This window comes from Lepidochelys kempii, chromosome 1 (assembly GCF_965140285.1).
Source record: "Lepidochelys kempii isolate rLepKem1 chromosome 1, rLepKem1.hap1, whole genome shotgun sequence".
Classification (NCBI taxonomy): Eukaryota; Metazoa; Chordata; order Testudines; family Cheloniidae; genus Lepidochelys; species Lepidochelys kempii.
The window spans coordinates 3,567,251-3,591,281 of record NC_136380.1 but is presented as its reverse complement, the minus strand read 5'-3'; the positions used below and the strand labels follow the sequence as shown (position 1 = coordinate 3,591,281).

Here is a 24,031-nt window from a genome sequence, read left to right as displayed (position 1 = left end):
TTTCCTGTCTCTGACACTCAGAGGACGGGTCATTCTCTAAAGGCCCGTAACAATTTTACAAAGAGTTTGTTGTAGACAAATAATCATAGAATCATAGAAGAATCACAGAATCATAGAAGATTGGGGTTGGAAGAGACCTCAGGAGGTCATGTAGTCCAGCCCCCTGCTCAAAGCAGGACCAGCACCAACTAAATCATCCCAGCCAGGGCTTTGTCAAGCCGGGCCTTAAACACCTCTAAGGAAGGAGATTCCACCACCTCCCTAGGTAACGCATTCCAGTGTTTCACCACCCTCCTAGTGAAAAAAATTTTCCTTATATCCAACCTAGACCTCCCCCACTGCAACTTGAGACCCTTACTCCTCTGAGAACAGTCTAGATCCATCCTCTTTGGAACCCCCCTTCAGGTAGTTGAAGGCTGCTATCAAATCCCCCCTCACTCTTCTCTTCTGCAGACTAAATAACCCCAGTTCCCTCAGCCTCTCCTCATAAGTCACGTGCCCCACTCCCCTAATCATTTTTGTTGCCCTCCGCTGGACTCTCTCCAATTTGTTCACATCCATTCTGTAGTGGGGGGGACAAAACTGGATGCAATACTCCAGGTGTGGCCTTACCAGTGCTGAATAGAGGGGAATAATCACTTCCCTCGATCTGCTGTCAATGCTCCTACTAATGCAGCCCAATATGCCGTTAGCCTTCTTGTCAACAAGGGCAGACTGCTGACTCATATCCAGCTTCTCGTACAATGTAATCCCCAGGTCTTTTTCTGCAGAACGGCTGCTTAGCCAGTCGGTCCCCAGCCTGTAGCAGTGCCTGGGATTCTTCCGTGCTACGTGCAGGACTCTGCACTTGTCCGTGTTGAACCTCATCAGATTTCTTTTGGCCCAATCCTCCAATCTGTCTAGGTCACTCTGGATGCTATCCCAACCCTCCCGCGTATCTACCTCTCTCCCAAGCTTAGTGTCAACTGCAAACTTGCTGAGTGTGCAATCCATCCCATCATCCCACAACTTCCAAATGTGTTGCAAACCCCAGTAAATTAAGTTTCACGGCACCTCTCAATTTTACAGATGGGGAAACTGAGGCAGAGAGTGACAAAGCTAATTGCTCAAGGTCACTTTGGGAACCTATGTAGCAGAAGGAATAGAAACCAGAATTCCTGACTCCTAGTCCTCCAGTCTTCCCCCACAAGGGTCTCACTGTTTGTTATTGGCAATAATTTGGACAACCACCGGGCATTCGTTAAAAGTGGCACTTTTCAGATATCTTACCGCTGAGAAGGTTAAGGGGTGACTTAATCATAGTCTGTAAGTGCCTACATGGGCAACAAGTCTTTCATAATGGGCTCTTCACACTAGCAGATCAAGGTCTAACATAATCCAAGAGCTGGAAGTTGAAGCTACACAAATTCAGACTGGAAAAAGTATGATTTTTTTAACGGTGAGGGGAATCTTCTTAGCGTATTAACCACGGGGAATTAACCACAGGAACAATTTACCAAGGGTTGTGGTGGATTCTCCATTTCTGACAATGTTTAAATAAAGATGCAGAAGTGATGCTAGCCCACCGGGTCCCTAAGCAAGAATATTTTGGGGGCCCCCACTACACACAACACACAATAGAAAGTGAATAGGGGGCCCCTTGAGGTGCTCGGGGCCTCAGCAATTGCTTAGTCTGCTTAGTCTAGGAGTCTCATTGTGACACTTTTCAGGGTGAACTGAGGTGTCTGAGGTGAATGGTTAGCACAGGCTTACAGGGGAACGGGTCCTAGGAACCATAGACTCCTAGGACTGGAAGGGACCTCGAGAGGTCTTCTAGTCCAGTCCCCTGCACTCATGGCAGGACTAAGCATTATCTAGACCATCCCTGACATCCCAGGTGTTTGTCCAACCTGCTCTTAAAAATCTCCAGTGATAGAGATTCCACAACCTTCCTGGGCAATTTATTCCAGTGCTTCACCACCCTGACAGTTAGGAACTGTTTCTTTATGTTCAACCTAAACTGCCCTTGCTGCAGTTTAAGCCCATTGCTTCTTGTCCTGTCTTCAGAGGTTAAGAAGAACGTTTTTTCTCCCTCCTCCTTGTAACAACCTTTTATGTACTTGCAAAAAGAACAGGAGGACATGTGGCACCTTAGAGACTAACACATTTATTTGAGCATAAGCCTTCGTGAGCTACAGCTCACTTCATCGGATGCATACTGTGGAAAATACAGTGGGGAGATTTATATACACAGAGAACATGGAACAATGGGTGTTACCGTACACACTGTAACCAGAGTGATCACTTAAGGCAAGCTATTACCAGCAGGAGAGCGGGTGGGGGGGACGGGGACGACCTTTTGTAGTGATAATCAAGGTGGGCCATTTCCGGCAGTTGATAAGAAGGTCTGAGGAACAGTGGGGTTGGGCGGGGGGGGGGGAATAAACATGGGGAAATAGTTTTACTTTGTGTAATGACCCATCCACTCCCAGTCTCTATTCAAGCCTAAGTTAATTGTATCCAGTTTGCCCATTAATTCCAATTCAGCAGTCTCTGGTTGGAGTCTCTTTTTGAAGTTTTTTTGTTGAAGAATTGCCACTTTTAGGTCTGTGAAACCTGTTTTTATGTACTTGAAAACTGTTATCATGTCCCCTCTCAGTTGTCCCTCCCCCCTTCAGACCCTTCAGACCATTTCTCCAGTTTGTCCAGATCATTTTGAATTATTCTCCTCTCCTCCAAAGCACTTGCAACCCCTCCCGGCTTGGTATCGTCCGCAAACTTTATATACCATTATCTAAATCTTGTCTGTGCCCACCAGGGAAACTCTCCCACATCTCACTGCTGCTGGAAGCACAGACGCTCCGTGCTAGGCTCCTCGAGCCCCACTGTTTCTCTCTGCAAGCTCTCAACTGACACACCCCACCTTGCTCCTCTTGGCTGCCTGGTGCTTTGTCTTCTGGGCACCCACCAGGTACCCCACTCCTCTGCCTCTGGGGAAGCAGGGCTCCCCCGTCCCCGGGGTTCCCCTCAGTCCAGCATGCTATGGAGCCCAAGGCATTTCAATGGGTTTAGAGTAAAACCAAACTGAAGTTTATTTAACAGTGCTTGGAAGAATAATTCAAATAAAAGCAAGTCAAAAGGTTTGTAAATATGAGAAAACACGACACAATCTATGGCCTGTGCTAATTAACAAGGGACTTTCCTGTCTGATAAGGGATTGTTCACCATCCTTGTGGTGCTTGCCCGGTTCAAAGAGCCGGGACCCACCCCCAGAGCCCTTCTCTGTAATCGATTCCATCTTGTGCCTTTCTATACCACTACAGACTATTGTCTGCACCCCAGAAGGCCAGCTCTTCAGAGAGCTCTTCCGGGGTTCCTTTGTCTGTGTAAATGCCCAAGGCTCCACCTCCTCCAGACCGGAAGCAAAATGCTCGCTCCAGGGATGTCCATTGTCCCCTGTGCGGAAGGAGTTAGCCCTGTGATAAATTGAACTGTCAACAGATTTGGAACAAAATATCACACGTTACACAGAGCTGGAACTATGTCACACGCAAACATCTCGCACTGAGAATGGCACTGAGCTAGTGCTTAGCTTTCGGCACAGACCGCAAACAAACTCCGGGGGTGTAATAACGAGAAGGTGGTCAGACACAGATGGGATCTATCTGCCAGGGCCTGCCTGGGAACGTCTGGGGATAGGGTACACTTAGAACCAGTGTTACTTGGGATGAACAGTAAAACCATCTCTGCCTAAGTCACTGGCTGATTTACACAAATTCGTACATTTCTAGGCAAAGGAAATGCAGTCGATGTAAGCTACCAGGATGTCAGTAAGGCATTTGATACGGTTCCACAAGGAATTTATTAGTTAAACTGGAGAAGGTGGGGATTAATATGAGAGTGGAAAGGCGGGTAGGGAACTGGCTAAAGGAGGACTACAACGGGTCACACTGAAAGGTGAACTGTTTGGCTGGAGGGAGGTTACTAGCAGAGTTCAGCAGGGATTGGTCTTGTGGTCAATCTCATTTAACATTTTCATTCATGACCTTGGCACAGAAAGTGGGTGCGTGCTAATAAAACACAGATGACACAAAAGTTTACACTAGTGTTGCCGGTGGAGTCTCTGTAACTTGAAGTCTTTAAGTCAAGATGTGAGGACGTCAGTGACTCAGCCAGAGGTCAGGGGTCTCTCACAGGAGAGGATGGGGAGGCTCTGTGGCCTGTGATATGCAGGAGGTCAGTCTAGATGATCACGATGGCCCCTTCTGGACACAAAGTCTGTGAGTCTCTGATGCTAAGGCAAGCAGGGCTGCCGATGCGGTGGGATGGGGTTAGGCCGGGTGAGGGGCGCCATCTCTCTCCGCCAAGCCAGTTTGGGCAAGGAGCCAGCCACAGGCCTTCCCCACTCGCCTGCCTGGTGTTGTCTGCAGGCTTTCTCAGCAAGGACTGTCTGTTGTTCGAGGGACCCTATTAGAAACACCCCACTAGTCAACGAATCCCCTTTCACCACTACATCTGGAGATCTATCAGTTAGCCAGTTTTGAATCCGTTTACTGTGCGCCATGCTGATTCTGTGGCATAGCACCACCAGAACGGGGCAGTGTTTCAGGCCAGGGAATGTAGATCGGGGGTCAGCGTTTACTCTTCCTCCATGCTCACAGCGTATCCATTCTGTGATGACGAGGCGGAGGATGAGCGGAGACTATTGCGGCTGAGCTGCTGAGTTCCCTCCATTAGCAAACAGCCCCTCCTGGCGCTCAACACCTGCAGCTGCACACAGCCAGCCTATGAAACTCTCTGTTCTCAGTGTGGTTACCTTGCAATTATTCCCTCATTTGTTCCTTCCCCCCTTCTCTGGCGTCCTGCAATAGCGTAAGGGTGTAAACGCTGTGACTGCGGGCGTCTGTTGTTCACTCTGTCTATACGGCACCCGGCACAACGGGGTTGTGTCCTTCCGCCAAGTACATGAGACCAGCAGGGCGGCAGGAGCAGTGTCTAGCTGTCAGAGAACAAGGAGGCAGGAAATCTGCCGCCTTTGCTTGTCTCTGCCACAGATTTCCTTTGTGGCCTTGGGGAAGTCACTTAATCGCTCTGTGCCCAGTTTCTCCAGCTGTAAGTTAGGAATATACTGCTTATCTACCTTGCGGGCAGGGGAGGGGTGAGATCTGAGATCCTCTGATGGATTGTTACTGTAAAACTGAATCGGCTTAAAAACTGGAGAAAAAATGCACATAGCCAGAGAGTCTCAGATTCGGCTGCCCTTGTGGGGGATTTGCCCAGCTGGCCTGTGATGTTTCACTTGCCAAGAGGGCCATTGGCCCCCTGACTGCTGCTGGCTATGGCCCAGAGCTGGGAGCCTCAGGCATTGACCGTTGCCCAGAATGGGAAGCCTCTGTTTCTTTGGGACTCTTCTCTTTTCCTGAGGGAGACACCAATGTGGTGCTCCATGGCAGGACCCTTTTGCCGCCCTCCCCAGGGCCCAAGAGGCCTGTTGCCAGCACTAAACCCACCCCTGGTTCTTTGGATATAGGACAGAGACGTCCCTGAAAATTCAGGAGGCAACAGCTAGGCCCACACGCCCCTCGTCCCTCCCTGTCCCCACTCAGCCCCCCTTGAGAGGAGGAAGCCGGTTTGCCTTTACCCTGGCTTTGCCCAAAGGCAGAGGAATCGAAGGGGAGCAAGGCAGAAGCGGGTGACAGAGGCTCTCAGGATGACGTGCTTGGTGTGGGATAGAGCAGGGTGGAGCCTGCTGGGTGATGCCGTTTGCAGACATGGCCTCCTGGCTTGGCTTTGCTCCCCCGGGTTTGCCGACGCTGCTGAGCACTGGGCCGAATTCTTGGGCGGGGTCAATTGCCGCGTTCGTGCCGGCTGTGCATGAGGACAATCTACACCGCCAGGCCCAGGCGGGTGTCAAGCAAACCAGCCAGCAGCTCCCTGGGCCCGCCGTGGATCTCGCCAGCCCCAGCCCAGCGGGGACCCTCAGCCCTCCCAGGGCCCTGCTCCTGCGCTCCGTCTGGCTGGGAGCCAACGCGGTGGCTGCGGCCTCCCCACTCACTGCGTCCCTGCTGGGCCTGGGCGGGGAAGGAGCAGCCAGGAGGAATGGGAGTAGGGGAGGTGGCAGGGACAGAATGTGGGGTGGGCTCAGTCCTGGACTCCCTCAAGTCCCCTACCCCAGGTCCCCCAGGGTCCCCCCAGAAAGTGCCAGCACCCCCCCACACACTCTCCCCACACTCTCTGCCTGCCACCCATTCAGCTTCCCACCCTCCCTCCTGCCACTCTTGCCCTCTTCCTCCTCCTTTCGTAAAGGGAAATCATGCCTCACCAATCTACTAGAATGCTTTGAGGGGGTCAACAACCACCAGGGCAAGGGGGATCCAGCGTACTTAGACTTTCAGAAAGCCTTTGATAGGGTCCCTCACGAAAAGCTCTTAAGCAAAGTAAGCTGTGATGGGATAAGAGAGAAGGTCATTTTGTGCATCAGTAACTGGTTAAAAGATAGGAGACAAAAGGTAGGAATAAACGGTCAGTTTTCATGGTGGAGGGAGGTGAAGAGTGGTGTCCCCCAAGGGTCTATACTGGGACCAGTCCTATTCAACAAATGATCTGGAAAAAGGGGTAAACAGTAAGGGGGAAAAATGTGCAGAGAATACAAAATTACTCAGGCTACTTAAATCCAAAGCAGACTGCGAAGAGTTACAAAGGGATCTCACAAAACTGGGTGACAAAATGGCAGCTGAAATGCAAAGTAATGCACATTGGGAAGCATAATCTCAACTACACACATAAAACGATGGAGCTGTTCCCACTCAAGAGAGAGATCTGGGAGTCATTGTGGCTAGCTCTCTGCAAACATCCACTCAGTGTGCAACGGCAGCCACAAAAGCGAAGAGAGAGTTAGGAAAGAAGGCTGCACCGAGGGATTTTTTTCCTCTTCTGTTCTTGAGGGGAGAGCCCCCCTGCTTCCAGACAGGTCCTGGTGGGACTGGATAGCCTGGCACTCCCCCAGCCCCTCTGCCATGCCTGAGGGGCTGGAGCAAAGGGTAGCTGGGGGAAAGCAGCTGCAAATGCCCTCCAGGCTGCCCCAGGGGCTGGAGCTGCCCACATCCAAAGCCCCACGTCCTCATCTGAGCAGGAGAGGAGCAGGCTAGCCTACCCACCCCGGCCCTGCTTGACTCAGCGCCCCTGCCCTGGGAGCAGAGCCCGGGGGTCAGGCAGCAGCGGCAGTGTGTGGGCTAAGAATAAGGGGGACCGGTGCCATTCACAGCAGCTCCCTCCCCCCGTGCAGACAGCAAGGGCCACCTGCTAACAGCCCGGCCACCCTCCAGCGCTAGCCAGACCACCAGACGCAGCCAAGGCCTGGCCTTCTCCCATCCCCGCGGGCTGTCCATCTGACCCCCTCTCCCTGCCCGGCAGCTGCTGGCCCCTTAGAGGCTTTGTTATGTCCACACGCTGGGCAGTTTTGCAAGGTCATTTTTCAAAGAAAAATCCTAAACGCTCTAAAAAAATGGAGGGGAGAGAAAATAAAACCTGGCCCCAGTGTCCCAGAGAAGGAAGTGCCTGGACACGCCTGTGGTAGACCCCAGCCTGCCTGGCCCCTGCAAAATTCCCTGGTTTGGATGCATGACACACACCACACAGCGGAGGTCACCCGTGGGCTGGAGGCTGTCCTGGGTCCTACATGATTTGTAGGGGGTTAGCCTGACTGAGGGTAGTGGGGGAGGTGACCGCCCCTCAGGACGGCTTGGGAGCAAATGGACCTGGAGAGGGAGAGGTGCTAACTGCCTCTGGGGTGGGGAGGAGGGTGCCCGCTGCCCCTGGGTCTGGATTCAAAGGGGTGCTGGATGCCCATCCGACAGGTATTGGGGTGACTTAGTTTGAGGGGCGGGGGAGCAGCTGAGAACCCTTTGGCTGGGTTTTTAGTGTGCATCACTTGAACTGCTGGCCTGGGCTGGCTTTCCTTGCAATTCAGTAATCACGTCCCTATTGATGTGTTGATGAACCCCAGGGCAAGGGAGAACTGGGGTTGTTTCTGTGTCAGGCCTGTTGATTTGCAGCATCAGCCAGGCCCTTTGCCGGCCTGTCCTAAGGAGCTGCCGTGTTTTGGCACAGAGGGAGGGGGTTGGCGGGGCTCGGTTTGTGCAGACCTGGGTGCTCCCCCTGGTGCTGTGGGGCCTCGAGGATTATTTTCAGGGGGCAGCGAATTCTGGCTGCATCAACCCTTAGAAAACAAGAAGCTAACCGCTCAGCAGGCACCAGCAGCTGCCCCCAGACCTCCTGTGTCCCCCCCGGCCCTCCCAGCGCACACAGAGACTCAGACACATCGGTGAAGGCTGCAATGTAAGGCTTTTATTTGACTGTCACAGCCTGCCGGCCCCCGGGCGGCATTTCCAAGGGTGCAGAGGGGCCTGGAGCGACGCAAGCTCTCTCCGTCCCGCGGGTCCCTGCTGAAGGCTCAGTGGTACTGGTGACCCAGCGCGTGGGCCACCACGCTGACCAGCTTCTGCCAGGCGGCCTGGCAGGCAGGGGTGAACTCCCTCCCGAAGTGGGCAGCCAGGATGATGATGAGGATGTCACCCAGGAGCTGCAGGGGAGAAGGAGGAAAATACCCCCTTGAACCTCCGCACACCTGTTTGCCGGGGTTCCCAACCCCCTTCCCAACCTTTTGCTCCATCGTTTCTGCTCATCTCTTGTCTCTTTTCAAACACACCAAGGGCAGCCCAGGCCATGGCTTAGGGGTACAAGAGCCCGTCAGACACTTTCTGGCCCAGCCGGGGGCCCTCTCTAGGGCATATAGACTGCGAGCATTGTTTTCAGTAGTCCTTTTCCTGTCCCTGATCCCCACCTCCCTCGTGCAGAGGGCCCCAACAAGGGTTGGTCACTGTATCTAAGTCCCACGTGAGCCCCAGGGGGGGTCCCCTCCAAAGCCGTGTGTTCCCTTCACACGCCTCGTTCCACCCCTTGCTTCTTTGCATCCCCCAGCCCCGCCTGCCCTAGTTCACCTGCTATGCACCACCCCACACCTGCCTTTCTCCCCTGGTTCTCTACACCCACCCCGGTTTCCCCTGCTTCAATGACTCTCTCCCATAGACCCTCCTCCCTCAGCCCCCCGCTTCGCTGGCTGACCCAGCTGGCCCCGTCTGCAGTGCGGTTCTGGTGCCACTTCCTGGCGCCGGTCCCCAAAAATGCCACCCAAAGGTTTTTTGTCAGTGGCCGAGCCAGACATTTCTGGAGGGGGGAAAAAACCTGGGTTGGCTGAAAAATCTTTCTGTTTTGTTTTGTTTTTCAAAGATTTTCAAAGGCCCAAACTGAAAACGGTCCATTTTTAACAAACAAACAATCTGGTTTGGGTTTTTTTTTTTATGGAAAACTGGCAAATTTTGGACCAAGTTAACATGAAAAAGAACCTGAAATGGCCATTTCCCTGCCAGGCTGTGTGCAGCTGGGACTAAGCAGAGATCTGCTCCGGCGCACACAGGGTGGGAGGAAGTGGGGGTGGAGGAGAGCCCTTCATGCTGTGGCAATCCCTGCCTTCCTCAAAGGATCCCCTTTCCCACCAGAGTCCCACCCCACTGCTGCTCCCCCTGAACCTCTGCTCCCCTCGGCACCAGGCCTTGCCCACCCCAAATACCCCACCCCTTCACGGCATGATTACTGACCATGGGACACTGCAAACTCCCCCTCTTTGGGGGAGACCCCATTTATGGCAGGCTGGCAACTCTCTGCAGTATTATTTACTCACTGCGTCTAAGCGCCCATTGTCCCGGAGCTTCCCCCAAAGTGATGCCTCCCTGTCCTGGAGGGAAAAGTCCGTACCTGTGTCCCTAGGGGGCTGGGCAGAGGGGTCAGCCCGGAGCGCAACTCACCCTGAAGTTCTCGGGGTCCACGTGTAGCCTGTCACAATGCAGCTCGCTCAGCTTGGCATAGGTGGCCTTGATGTTGTCCAGGTTCTTCACGGCGTCCCCAAAGGAGGTCAGCACCTTCTTGCCGTGGTCACGGACCTTGGGGTTGCCCACGATGGCGGTGGGGCTGGAGAGGTTCCCGAAGGAAGAGAAAAACCTCTGGGTCCAGGGGTAGACGATCAGCAGCCTAGAGAGAGGGAGACAGGAGCAGAGACAGACGCAGGGTTACTGCAGCCTCCCTGCAGAAGCAGAAGCAGAAGCAGCAGCTTCGCCAGCCCGGGAGACAGGGGGGCAGATGCCATGGGGCTGGGCCTACCTGGCCAGGGCTTCGCCACCACATTCAGCCACGTTGACCTTGCCCCACAGGCCGGTAATGAGCTGCTTCTCTTCGGCTGTCCAGTGCACCATGGTGAGGAGCGAGGGGTTCTTTGCAGATGCAGCTGAGGGAGGAACCTGTAGCTGAGGGGTAGACCCCCAGTGGGGCCTTTATCCTCCGGCCTCGGCTCCTCCCCCTCTCTGTGGACACGGCCATTGGTCAGCCCTGGGGTGGGGTCTGCGCGGGCTGGGGAGGGATGGCCTGGGCAGGGTGTGATCTCCGAGGAGGGGGCCCCAGGGCAAGATGAGGGCAGGGCTCAGTACTAGCCCCCGCTCTCTATACCAGCACCCCACCGCTCTCGAAGGGGGTCTGTGACCCCAGCAGGGAGCTGGCCCGAGGGATATGTACTAGTCCAGTTCCACTTAGCCCTTCCCAACTGGGCTGGGCTGGGCCTGTGTCCAGTGCCAAATGCCCCAGGGGCAGGGGCAGAGCTCCTCGGGTTCAGCCTGTTTCAAAAGAACCCCAAAGCAAGCAGAAAACCAGCTCTCCTGCAATAATCATTTACACAAGTCGTGGGGGGCGGGGACGACAATTCCCCTCGGACCCTTGGGGGACACTTTACCAGGCATCCTCTCTCCACCCCCCGCCCTGGGGATCAGCACATGGGCTCTCTAAGCCCTCTGAAAGGGGCATAAGCAGGCACCCAGGTTAGCACTGCTGCTCTCTGCAGAGGGGAATTTCCTTGTCCCCAGCTCCACTCGAGTGGATAGAAAGCTCCCCCATACACACACGCTCTGCCCGCTGTTTAAAACGACCAACCAACAGGCCACAGGGCCGGCTCACCCCTTCTGCCACGTGGCAGCCCGTCAGCTACCCAAGCCGCTGTCTACCGGGGCCTGTCCCTCAATCCGGGTCTCTCACCAGCCTGCTTGAAATTCAGAAGCCCACAAAAGTCCATCACACAAGCTGGGTTGCCTCGGGCACTGGAGTGTGATTCTGGGGAGCATTGATTCGGGACAAAGGCTGTCTTGGAAAGGTATGTCGTACCCCGTGACCATAAGCCCAGTCAGCCTGAGGTTCATCCTGATCTCTTCGCACAAGGAGTCCCCCAGCCCCGGCCACTCTGTTCCCAGCGCGTGGCCTCTGGGGAGACATTTGCCTTGCTTATATCGCCTGCTCACGCCAATGTACCCGCTGTGGTTCCCAGCATGAAGTCTGGAGGGCGCGGCGCAGAGGAGGTACTGACTGCCCCCTACTGGGGAAGTCGGGGAACTCGATAGCCTCTACTGCCGTAGGGGGCTGGCGGGTGGCAAACACCCCTTAGTCTATTCACTGTGTTTGGCATGGGGGGGCGGGGAGGGCAGGCGTAAGTGTCTCCTACCTTTGGTAGTGGGAAGGAGGCTGGTGGGGGACAGGGGGAAGTATCCATTGCATGTTGCTGCTATGGGATACCACTTTCCTCTGTTGTTTCCTGTTCTCCTGGACAGTAAAGAATGTCTCTGTTACTCTGATGGCTATTCACATGAAAGCAGCAGGCCCTGTGCAGCCAGGAAGGAAAGTGCTGTCCTGCTCAGGCCAGGTTACATAAGAACATAAGACCGGCCAGACTGAGTCAGCAAAAGGTCCATCCAGCCCAGTGTCCTGTCTTCCCACAGTGGCCAATGGCAGGTGCTCCAGAGGGAGTGAACAGAACAGGGAATCATCAAGTGATCCATCCCCTGTCGCTCATGCCCAGCTGCTGGCAAACAGAGGCTAGGGACACCATCCCAGCCCATCCTGGCTAATAGCCATTGATGGGCCTATCCGCCATGAATTTATCTAGTTCTTTTTTGAACCCTGTTATAGTCTTGGCCTTCACAACATCCTCTGGCAAGGAGTTCCACAGGTTGACTGTGCGTTGTGTGAAGAAATACTTCCTTTTGTGTTTTAAATGTGCAGCCTATTCATTTCATTGGGTGACCCCTAGTTCTTGTGTCCTGAGAAGGGGTAAATAACACTTCCTTATCTACTTTCTCCACATCCATCATGATTTCATAGATGTCTCTCATATCCCCCCTTAGTCGTCTCTTTTCCAGGCTGAACAGTCCAAGTCTTATTAATCTCTCCTCATATGGAAACCGTTCCATACCCCAAATCATTTTTGTTTTGCTCTTTTCTGAACCTTTTCCAGTTCCAATACATCTTTTTTTAAATGGGGCGACCACATCGGCACGCAGTATTCAAGATGTTGGCATCCCATGGATTTATACAGAGGTAATATGATATTTTGTGTCTTATTATCTATCCCTTCCCTCATGGTTCTAAAATTCTGTTTGCTTTTTTGCCTGTTGTTACACACTGAGTAGATGTTTTCGGGGAAATATCCACAACACCAAGATCTCTTTCTTGAGTGGTAACAGCTAATTTGGACCCCATCATTGTATATGTATAGTGGGGATTATGTTTTCCAATGTGCATTAATTTGCATTTATTTACAACCTACGGGTCCCGTCCTGCGAACGCTTATATATGTGATTAACTTCACACACAAAGGGGCGGGGGGTGAGGGGGCTCTTGGAAACTGATGGCAGCTACTCCCGGGCATCAAGTTACTCATATGCACAACAGTGGCAGGATCAGGCCCCAGGAGGCCACGCAATGGCCAAAGGGTGTTGGCAAGGGATGTACTGAACCAAGTCTGGCCAGGTCTTGATAGCTCCCTTTAAACCATTTATCTAAAAACTGCCCCCACCCATGCCTGGACTGAGTGGGTGTGAGTCAGCAAACTGCTCAGAAGCAGCATGCCAGCAGAGGGCATGGGCTGATAAAAACCTTCCCTTTGGGGACGGGGCTGGGGGGTGTAGTTCTTATTTGTTCCTGCTGCTAGAAAGACAATAAATAAATAGTGCACTGAAATACCCCAGGGGGTCCCATGCACTTTCTGCTTTCTGCTTACAGCAGCTTACACAACTGCTCATCCAAGTTGCTCCTTAGTGGAGCATGTGTGTGTGTGAGACGCTCTCTCTTAGTGCGCTCACTTGTGGCAGGCCTGGAGGTCCCCTGGCCCTGTTGATTTGTGAGGCTGGTTTTCAGAGCACAGGGCCCTGGCCCTTAGAAGCGAAGAAAGACAAACCAGTGAAGGCACTGACCTATTGTCGCTCTAGGAAACCTACAAGCACCCCCCGGTTCTCGTTGCCCCTCGCCCCCACCCCACCCATGTACACATGGACACAGGGACTCAGAGAGACTTCAGCAGAAGGTTTTTATTTGGTTGTTACAGCCTGTCACTCCCAGAAGGGGATTCTCATGGGTGCATAGGAGCCTGGGAGGTATCTGGAGACCTCCCACTGGTGGGTCCCTCCAGATGATTCAGTGGTAATGGAGGGTCAGAGCATGGGCCACTGCACTGACCAGCTTTTGCCAGGCGGCCTGCCAGGTGGGAGTGCACTCCTTCCCGAAGTGAATGGCCAGGACAATGATGAGGATACTGCCCAGGAGCTGGAGGAGAAGGAAGAAAATACCCCCAGGTAAGCACCGCTCCGAACTCCCACCTCTCTCTTTGCAGATCTCTGGGCAGGTGCAGGGGATATTTACTTTGTGGAGTCCTCGAACTATTCTGGGAGTTCATAAATCTATCTGGAGACTGTGCTCCTTTCCACTCTATAATATAAACTCACTTACCTCCCTCCCCAGGAGAGCCCATTAAAGAACATTAACCAGCAACCTGGTTCTGTAGCTCTAGGGCACTCTTGGAGGCCCTATATAGAGAATATGGATTGTTGGCCTGAGCCTCCATTGCATCACGCCAGCCTCACCCCAGCCCAGACCATCCTCTTTCACTGGTGTTACAAACTCCAGGGGGACTCTGGCATTTGGGTGTTTCTGCCAGTGGAATTTCTCACTGCCCTTCCTTGCTCAGAGGAGCCTGTGTGTCTCTGCAGAATGACATGAAACTGAGCACCTGGTGCCTTCCAAAATGCTCCATGAGGTTCTTAGCCTTGGGACACCTGCCGAGCCAGGATGCTCCCCTCTCGCATCGGGCCCAGAGCACAAATCCAAACAGCAGCCCCCAGTAACTGCAATATCAGGATTCAGGGAGGTGGGAATTTGTGCTACCAAAGAGTTGCCGGGAAATGCATTTCACCCCAGAAAGCTCCTGGCACTCACCGGCATGCCTGGGTTGTCTCTTCGCCAAATCCCATTCTTCTTTCCTTCTGCGTCTCTCCTGTTTCTGACTCATACACTGTCCTTCTGGCTCCTCCAGGCTGATGGTCTCTCTCCTGACACCCCCTGGCTCAGACCTCCTCTTGCTCCCATAGCTGCTTTCACTTTTCCTTATGCTTCCTCCTGGCTGCCCTCACTTTACCCACCTCCTCCCCATCCCTCTCTGCCTTTCCCTTCCCCTCCTGCCTCCACTCCTCCTCTTCCTCAGTCACCTGCCTGCGCCCGGAACCCGTTACCACACTTTGACTTCTTCCCCCTCCCATACCATGGCTCCATGCCCTCCTCGTCTCTCTCCTGCCAGCCTCGTGGTTTCCTCACCCTGTCCCTTGAGGCTTTTGCTGCCACTCCCCCAACGCGCGTGAACCTCCTGCCTGTAGGAGAAGCACTCCCACAGGTGCATCCCCTTGCCTGCTGCCCACCTCTCTACGCTTTTCCCACTCAGAACTTTCCCTCCCAATCTGAATGCCTTTCATGTTTAGCCCTCTCCCACAGATGGCATCTGCAGATTTGTCACAGGGGTCCCTGAACCTGAGACAATTCAGAATTTCCCCTTGAGCCCTCACTGGTGAAGACCCTGATCATCCAAGCCTGGTATCACTTCCATGGGTGGTATGGCGCTCCTGATGCCACTACCTGGGAGGCCACCTTTGACCCTGCTCTCCTGGGAGTTTGCCTGCAAGTGACTGCCCCAGAACCAAGGATGGCCACAGTTGCTCCTGCTGGCCATGCTCTGGGGATGAGCAGGGGGCTGGGAAGAGGGGTCAGCCCGGAGCCGGACTCACCTTGAAGTTCTCGGGATCCACATGCAGCGTATCGCAGTGCAGCTTGCTCAGGTCAGCGAAGGTTTCCTTGATATGGTCCATGTTCTTCACGGCAGACCCAAAGGAGTTCAGCACCTTCTTGCCATGCTCTTGGATCTTGACGTTGTGCATGATGGCGCTGGAGCTGGTGAGGTTCCCGAAGTCAGAGAAAAACTTCTGGGTCCAGGGGTAGACGATCAGCAGCCTAGAGAGAGGGAGACACAAGCAGAGACACAAACGGAGTTAGTGCAGCCTCCCTGAAGAAGCAGTAGCTTCTCCAGCCCGGGAAGCAGCGGGGCAGATGCCGTGGGGCTGGGCCTACCTGGCCAGGGATTCGCCTCCAATCTCTGCCACATTGATCTTGTCCCACATGCTGGTAATGTAGTGCTTCTCTTCGGCTGTCCAGTGCATCATGGTAATGAGAGTGGATCTGCTCGGCGCGTCAGCTGAGTGAGGAACCAGTAGCTGAGCTGGAGTCCCCTTCGGGGACTTTTATACCCTAACCACGGCTCCTCCTCATCTTAGCCCACAGGGCCATTGGCCGGGCCCAGGGCCAACACTGCCAGGGCAGCCTGGGGGAGGAGGCAATGTGTGTTGGGGTGTGGTCTGCGGGGCAAAGTGCCCGGGGCTAATGCAGCCGGAGAGCTCAGGTCCCCCTCCATCTGTTCTCCCGGCTACGGCCAGGCAGCTCCCATACCCAGCTTCCAAGGGGTGGTGCAGAGGTCTAGCCTGAGACCTAAGGACTGCACCCACCCCGCTCACCCCCTCAAAGGAAGGCTCACCCTGGGCAACAAGTCCCGGGTGACGGCTGGATGAAAACATTTGCTTGTCCCCCTTGATTTGAACCCGGTCGGCTCTGGGCACACCTCGGTCTCGTATTAGTATGGTCGCCAGTCAGATGAGCTATGATTTATTGCCCAGCCCCAGGGCCCCGTCCCGCCCGACGGGGTAAGGGCGATGACCTGAGCACCAGGGTTGCCCGGGTCCTGGGGCCTGGTCACTGGGACATGGGTCTGACCTCTGGAAAGGCGTCATCTAGGGGCCACGCATTGTGAGGCCGCTCTGGGTAGCCACGTCCACACTGGTAAAGAGCTTTGTAGAGCAGGACAAAGCCCTTGCATGCTGCCCTGAGCCATGGAGGGGGCGGGGGGCACAGGGCAGACGTGATTGTGTTGGACTAGGCATCTGCTTCCACCTCCATCCAGCCCCACGCACGGGCCTTGGGTCACCTGAGACACAGCAATTGTGAGCCTGATCCAGAGCCAGCGGGAGCCAATGGCTGCCCAGCTCTTTGGGTCAGGCTCCGAAGGAGATGTTAGGCTATGGGGCAGCCCAGGCAGGGCCCTGGCTCTCCAGGGAAAAAGCAGCGCAAGTCTTCATTGTGAGTCACTGATTTAAACACGTGCAGATACTTTCAGGGCCTGCTTTTGGGCCAGGCCCTCCATCTTTCCACCTGATTACCGTGTGTCTGCATTGGAGCGGAAAAGAGCATGCACAACACAGGGGTACGGAAACTCCCCCCGCCCCTCCTTGCCGTGGCCTAGCGAGCGTCGAGAGGGGGCTGGGGCCTGGTGATCGCTACACGAGCAGGCAGGCGATCTGCAGGGGCAAGGGGGAAGGGGCATTCGTCACGGGAGGGCGCAGTGAACGTCCCCCGGGTGTTTTTGTGGGTAGTAAATTGACCGTTCAATGAGGTCTTTCTCAAGCTGGCTGCGCTGGTGCACACAGAAAAGAAGGAGCGCTCCCATCCCAGTCCCGGGGCCTGCTCCCACCGACACTTGTGCGTGCGAGTAACTTTACACACGTGAGCAGCCCCACCACACCTGCGGAAGCAGCAGCAGCCTTCTTGCACCATGACACCTGTGTGGTGTTATACACTGTCCTGTTAAAACATCTGTGTGTGTGTGTGTGAGTGTGAGTGTGTGTGTGTGAGAAAGAGAGAGTATTTCTCTCTGTGTGTGTATTTCTGTGTGTGTGAGAGAGAGAGTGTGTGTATTTCTGTGTTTGTGTGAGAGACAGAGAGTATTCTATGTGTGTGTACTTCTCTGTGTGTGTGTATTTCTGTGTGTGTGAGAGAGTGTATTCTCTCTGTGCGTGTACTTTTGTGTGTGTGTGTGTATTTTCTGTGTGTGTGCATTTCTCTGTGTGTGTATCTCCCTGTGTGTGTGTATTTCTATGTGTGTCTCTGTGTGTATGTATTTTCTGTGTGTGTGTATTTCTGTGTGTGTGTGTGAGAGAGAGAGTGTGTATTTCTGTGTGTGTGTGTGTGTATTTCTGTGTGTGTATGTGAGAGAGCGTGTATTTCTCTGTGTGTGTGCTTGTGTATTTGTGTGTGTGTATTTCTCTCTCTCTCTCTCTCTCTGTATTTCTCTGTGTGTGTGCTTGTGTATTTGTGTGTGTGTATTTCTCTCTTTCTCTCTCTCTCTGTATTTCTCTGTGTGTGCTTGTGTATTTGTGTGTGTGTGTTCAGTTGTGACAGGCCTGACTACTCCCTGGTACTGCCCTGCTCGATGTACGACTTTCAGAGTGCAGGGAAGTCTCATTTCCACCAGCCCTTAGAAAACAAGCCATGAGCTACCCCATTTCCTGGTTATGAAATGTCCAAGCACCCTGTCCCTGCCCCTCCCCGGGCCCTCGGGCCCGCAGCACATACAGACTAAGGGAGGACAGGCAGACTGCAGGGGATGGTTTTTATTTGACGGTTTGGCCATCGGTATTTCCCTGAGGGGGGCTGTGCCTGGAAAATAGCAGGCTGTCTTGCTCTGGTGGGTCCCAGCGGCGGGTTTTGTGGCACTCGTGGGTCACCACATGGAGCCAGCTTTCGCCAGGCTGCCTGGCACACAGGAGTGAACGCCATCAGGGTGACGATGAGGAGTCAGCCAGGAGCTGGAGGGGAGAAGGAAGAAAATCCTCCCTACCCCCCTTTAAATCTCTCTCTTCCCCCTTGACTTTGCCCTCCCTCCCAGGCGGGGAAAGGCAAAAGTCACACAAGGGCTCAGGCACCTTCTAGGCTTGTTCGGGAGGGTTTTAACCTCAGGACTCCCACCCAGAGAGGTGGTAAAATCCCCCCAGCACAGGAATTAGTCTCTATTTATCCAAGTATTTGGTGAGATGCTGGGAGCGGTTTTGTCACAGCCCAGGGTCTGCCATCACACTTCCTATGGGGCACTCCCCGGGATCCTGAATTTCCTCCATTCCCCTTAGCTCTCTGCCTCCGATCCCACTCGCTTCTCCTTCAGGGCCTCTGCTGTCCTTTCCATTCCACCGCCGGCTGCTTCAGTCCCTCCTCACTTCCCCTGGTTCCAGCCTCTTCATTCTCCAGCGCTGGCTTTCGCTTCACTTCCCCCCTCCTCTTTTGCTGCCCTGGTGGTTAACCACCTCCTGGGTCTCGCACCCTGCCTTTCCCTTCCCCTCCTGCCTCCTTTCCTCCTTCACTCTTGATTTCTCCCACTTGTGCAACTCCCTCCTCTGGCTACTCCAGGCTGCACGTTCTTCCCATCAGCCTGTCTGGCCCCTCTCCCCACAAGTTCCCCTGGAGCCCCTGACCCCTTTCACGGGTGGCACCGGCCGTGTATTGATGCATGTGACCGACTCAGAGAGGCTTTGGAGGTTCCCCTGAGCTGTCTCTCGTGGGTGCGCTGCTCATCCCCCACTGGCATAGGTACAAGACCTGAGCACCTTGGCGCCAGGGGGTTGGCGAGGTTGGCGGGGAGACAGGAACAGAGACAGGCCCACGGTTAAGCACCTCCCTGCAGAAACGGCTGCTTCTCCAGGGAAGGAGGCAGCTGAGTGGTGCCCATTGAACAGGTGGGAAATCCAGGCATGGGGCAACTGAATGACTTGACCAGGGTTCTGGAGCAGAACTTGAGCCCTCTCTCCTGAGCCCCAGGCCGGTGCGTTAGCTGCAAGACCTTCCTTTCCTTGTGTTGTCTGGCAAAAAGTCCCACAGTTGTGGCCAATAATGCTCTGTCCTCAGGGCCTGAGAACGGGAACCTGAGTCTGTCTGACTGTCTGGGGAGCCAGCAGGGTACGTGAGGTGCAGGGGCTGTGTGTTTGTATCAGTGTCTATTGCTAATGGCATGGTAAATTAGTCACATAAGGCAGTGGCAAAATAGGCCTCCTCCAAGCCACATTTATTAACCCTACCCTGCCTGGAAGGCAGGTCAGGATCCTTCACCCCATTGTACTATTGGGGAAACGGAGGCACTGTGCAGGGACGGGAGTTGCCCAAGTCCACAGAGGGAGAGTGCGTCAGAGCCAGAAATGGAACTCAGGAGAGCCTGCATTACAGACGAGCCCTGGGCCAGAAACAGGAACTGGAGCTAGATGTAGCCTGAATCCCAAAACAAACCTACGGCTTAACCTTCTTCTGTAGCCTGCTGTGGGGAAGGGTGAATGCGGATATCCTCGGGCAGGGCACCAACTGTCCTTCCGAACCCCGGGGTTGTGAGCTGTGGCAATTAACATCATCCCTCCCACCCCCACATCTGCTGGAGGGAATGGGGGGTGGGTCTTTCAATTGGACCCTTAGTAACTGGCCTAGCGGCTGGGGGAAGCAGTAGACACGAGAGATCTCAGTTGCGGTGAGGCTTTTGACACCATCCTCCAGGACTTTCCCCACGCCAACTAGGGCAGTGCGGTCACATGTCATTACTGTATGGTGGGTGCACAACCAGTTGGAAGTCTGTACTCAAAGAATCATTGTCAATGATTCATTATCCAGCTGGGAGGGCGTATCTAGTGGGATCCTGGCGGGGTCAGTCCTGGGTCCAGTGCTGTTCTACGTTTCGTTAATGACTTGGATAATGGAGTGAAGAGAATGCGTATCAAGTTTGTGGACGTCGGCGAGCCGGGAGGGGCTGCTAGCACTTTGGAGGTCAGGATTAACCTCTGACGATAGGACAAGAAGCAATGGGCTTAAATTGCAGCGAGAGAGGTTTAGGTTGGACAATAGAAAAAACTTCCTAACTGTCCGGGTGGTGAAGCACTGGAATAAATTGCCTAGGGAGGTTGTGGAATCTCCATCATTGGGGACTTTTAAGAGCAGGTTTGGACAAAAACCTGTCAGGGATGGTCTAGATAATTCTTAGTCCTGCCATGAGTGCAGGGGACTGGACGAGATGACCTCTTGAGGTCCCTTTCAGTTCTATGATTAGAATTCAAACTGATCTTCACAAATTGGAGAATTGGTCTGAAATCAGCAAGATGATTAAAAAAAGACAAGTGCAACTGTAACACCGACAGACCCCGGTCATCAGGATCAAACCTGGGACCTCTGGAGCTAAATGCCACATGGCTCTTAGCTAAGGCTGTAGAGCAGACTCATTAATCTCTAAGTGATCTCAGTGCCACTAGATGGGACAGAACACCACACCCAGGAGGTGTGTGGGTTCCAGATGGTTCCCTGTCAGGGAATCGAACCCCGGTTTCCCGCATGATGGGAGGGGAAACTTAGTTTCCCACTATACTTAGGAAGAGAAAATGAAAGGCACAGCCACAAACTGGGGGATGACTGGCTAGGTGGTCATACTGCTTTACCGGACCTGGGGCTATAGTGGATCACAAATTAAACATGAGTCAACAGTCTGATGCTGTTGCGAAAGAAGCAAATCTCATTCTGGAGTGGATTGACAAGAGTGTTGCCTGTAGGGCAAGGCAGATAATTGTTCTGCTTCACTCCGCACTGGTGAGGCCTCAGCTGTGACCTGTGTCCTGCTGTGGGCCCCACGCTTTAGGAAAGATGGGGACAACTGGAGAGAGTCCAGAGGAGAGCAAGAAAACGGATCAGAGGTTTGGAAAACCTGACCCATGAGGAAAGGTTGAAAGACCTGGCCCTGGTTAGCCTAGAGAAGAGAGGGCTGAGGGGGGACATGGTAACAGTTCTCAGCGATGTAAAAGCGTGTGATAAAGAGGACTGTTCTCTGTGGCCACCGAAGGCAGGACAAGAAGCAATGGGCTTAAACTGCAGCGAGGAGTTTTAGGTCTGATATTAGGAAAAACTTTCTAACTCTCAGGGCGGAGAAGCTCTGGAACAGTTACTAGGGAAGTTGTAGGATCCCCGTCACTGGACGTTTGTCAGATCAGGCTGGACAAACGCTTCTCAGGAATGGTCTAGGGTTACCTGGCCCTGCCTCAGCACAGGGGACTGGACTAGATGGCCTCTGGAGGTCCCTTCCAGCCTACGGTTCTATGGTTCTTTTGCTCAGGCTCTACGGTGTGCTGGCCATACCACGCAATGCCAGCAATGCAGAGACCTTACTCCCCAGCTCCCGGGGAGAGGAAAGCACAGGGTTCATATTGTGTAACTGTTGTTTAATGCTCCCAATTCCTGTCAGTGCCCGCTGGGCCAGAGCCCTTCACCTGGTGGGGCGTGGGGACAGGGTGTGCCATGTATGGAGGTGGGGAATGCCCCTGTAGATTTATTGGTGCCAGGGTGGGGCAGGGAGGCTGGCAGATGCTCCGTAGTCTGATTATTGTGTGGGCTGGGGGCCTGCCAGGGCTCGAATGTGAGAGCCAGGTATGATCACAGACTCATAGAGCCACAGGGCGAGAAGGGGCCGCCAGGGTCAGCTAGTCTAACCCCTGCCATGAGGCAGGATGGGTTGCGTCTGACCCATCCCAAGCAGACCCAGCCTCCTTTGGAAACCCTCCATGACCTCCCGAGGCATCTGGTCCATTATCCTCCTGTTCTTACAGTTAGGGCGTTTATCCTGAGATTTCATCTAAATCTTCTCAGCTGCAGTTTGACCCCATTGCCTCTTGTCCTGCCCTCTGTGGCAAGAGAGAACAACTTTCCTCCATCTTCTTTACGGCAGCCATTCAAGGATCTGTTTCAGAGTAACAGCTGTGTTAGTCTGTATTCGCAAAAAGAAAAGGAGTACTTGTGGCACCTTAGAGACTAACCAATTTATTTGAGCATGAGCTTTCGTGAGCTACAGCTCACTTCATTGGATGCATACCGTGGAAACTGCAGCAGGCTTTATATATACACAGAGAATATGAAAAAATACCTCCTCCCACCCCACTGTCCTGCTGGTAATAGCTTATCTAAAGTGCTCATCAGGTGGGCCATTTCCAGCACAAATCCAGGTTTTCTCACCCTCCACCCCCCCCACACAAATTCACTCTCCTGCTGGTGATAGCCCATCCAAAGTGACAACTCTTTACACAATGTGCATGATAATAAAGTTGGGCCATTTCCTGCACAAATCCAGGTTCTCTCACCCCCTCACCCTCCTCCCAAAAACCACACACACAAACTCACTCTCCTGCTGGTAAAACCCCTTCAAAACTGACCACTCTCCAAGCTTAAATCCAAGTTAAACCAGAACATCTGAGTGGGGGCGGGAGGTAGGAAAAAACAAGAGGAAATAGGCTACCTTGCATAATGACTTAGCCACTCCCAGTCTCTATTTAAGCCTATTCATTTGCAAATTGGATACTATTAATTTAGGCTTAAATAGAGACTGGGAGTGGCTAAGTCATTATGCAAGGTAGCCTATTTCCCCTTGTTTTTTCCTACCCCCCCCCCCCAGATGTTCTGGTTTAACTTGGATTTAAACTTGGAGAGTGGTCAGTTTTGAAGGGGTTTTACCAGCAGGAGAGTGAGTTTGTGTGGGGGGGTGGAGGGTGAGAAAACCTGGATTTGTGCTGGAAATGGCCCACCTGATGAGCACTTTAGATAAGCTATTACCAGCAGGACAGTGGGGTGGGAGGAGGTATTTTTTCATATTCTCTGTGTGTATATAAAGTCTGCTACAGTTTCCACAGTATGCATCCGATGAAGTGAGCTGTAGCTCACGAAAGCTCATGCTCAAATAAATTGGTTAGTCTCTAAGGTGCCACAAGTCCTCCTTTTCATTCAAGGATCTGAAGACCACTGTCATGTCCCCCTTCAATCTCCAGTCTCCAAGCTAAACATACCCAGTTCCTTCAGCCTTTGCTCATATGACTCGTACTCCATCCCTTGGATCCTCTTTGTCTCGCGCCTCTAGATCCTTTCCAGTTTCTCTACATCTTTCCAACACATCGGAGCCCCAAACTGGGCCCCGAGCTGCAGCTGAGGCCTGGCCAGCGCGGAGCGGAGCGGTGCTCTCACCTCCCGTGACTCTCCTGCTCTGCCTCTGCTCATGCAGCCTCACGTTGCATTTGCTTTGTTTGCAGCAGCATCGCATTGCAGACTCCTGCTGATGTTGCGATCCACCCTGACGCCCCATGCTGCTGCCAAACCCCGCAAGGAGGAGCATGTTAATTATGTGCATTGCATTGGCTACTAGGGCCCACGGACAAGAGCAGGGCTGATCCAGCCCCTGTACGGATGCAGAGCAAGGCCTTGTCCGCACTAGCAAGCCTTTGCCTGCAGAGCTCTGCGGGGCCGGCCGTAGCGGCAGGCCCCACAATGGAGACACAGCTTATACCAGCCAAAGACTACCTTAGCCAGCATCACTTATGCCACTTCCCCAAACAAACAAGCTCTCCTGGGGAAAGTGCTCTTTGGCCAGCCTAAATGTGTCGACACTGGGACTTTGGCTGGCATGGCTCTGTTGGTTGGCGCATGATTCTTTTGCCCGTCTAACCGACACAGGCCAGGCCGGGCCGACAACCCCAGCTCCAGGGACCTGGCCCTCTAGCTAGGCAGGACCAGGAGGGGGAGAAAAGACGTACCACTTTGCACACGGAGCCCGAGGGCCCAGCGAGATGAAGTGAGCTGCCCAAGGTCTGGGTTAGAGCTGAGGCCAAGCCAGCACCTTTCCTGCGAGTGCGGCCTTCCGCTCTGTGTGAACAGCCGCTCTGACTGGAGGCGCCCTGTGTTCCCTCAGCCCTGCGTTCCTGCT

At 53.7% G+C, this 24,031-nt stretch overlaps 2 protein-coding genes across 2 annotated transcripts; both read right to left on the bottom strand.

Annotated features, from left to right (window-relative positions):
• Positions 1-8,303: 8,303 nt before the first annotated feature.
• On the bottom strand, positions 8,304-13,318 carry LOC140907262 (hemoglobin subunit beta). Its single transcript, XM_073332786.2, has 3 exons — positions 10,195-13,318; positions 9,843-10,065; positions 8,304-8,560 (listed from the first exon to the last, which is right to left on the bottom strand). The coding sequence occupies exons 1-3, from the start codon at positions 10,284-10,286 to the stop codon at positions 8,432-8,434; spliced, it is 444 nt and encodes a 147-aa protein (XP_073188887.1). The 5' UTR covers positions 10,287-13,318; the 3' UTR covers positions 8,304-8,431.
• A 100-nt stretch (positions 13,319-13,418) lies between these two features.
• Positions 13,419-15,694, bottom strand: LOC140907257 (hemoglobin subunit beta). The gene is made up of 3 exons (XM_073332772.2): positions 15,520-15,694; positions 15,180-15,402; positions 13,419-13,671 (listed from the first exon to the last, which is right to left on the bottom strand). Exons 1-3 carry the CDS (start codon positions 15,609-15,611, stop codon positions 13,543-13,545), a joined length of 444 nt encoding a protein of 147 aa, XP_073188873.1. The 5' UTR covers positions 15,612-15,694; the 3' UTR covers positions 13,419-13,542.
• Positions 15,695-24,031: the final 8,337 nt, after the last annotated feature.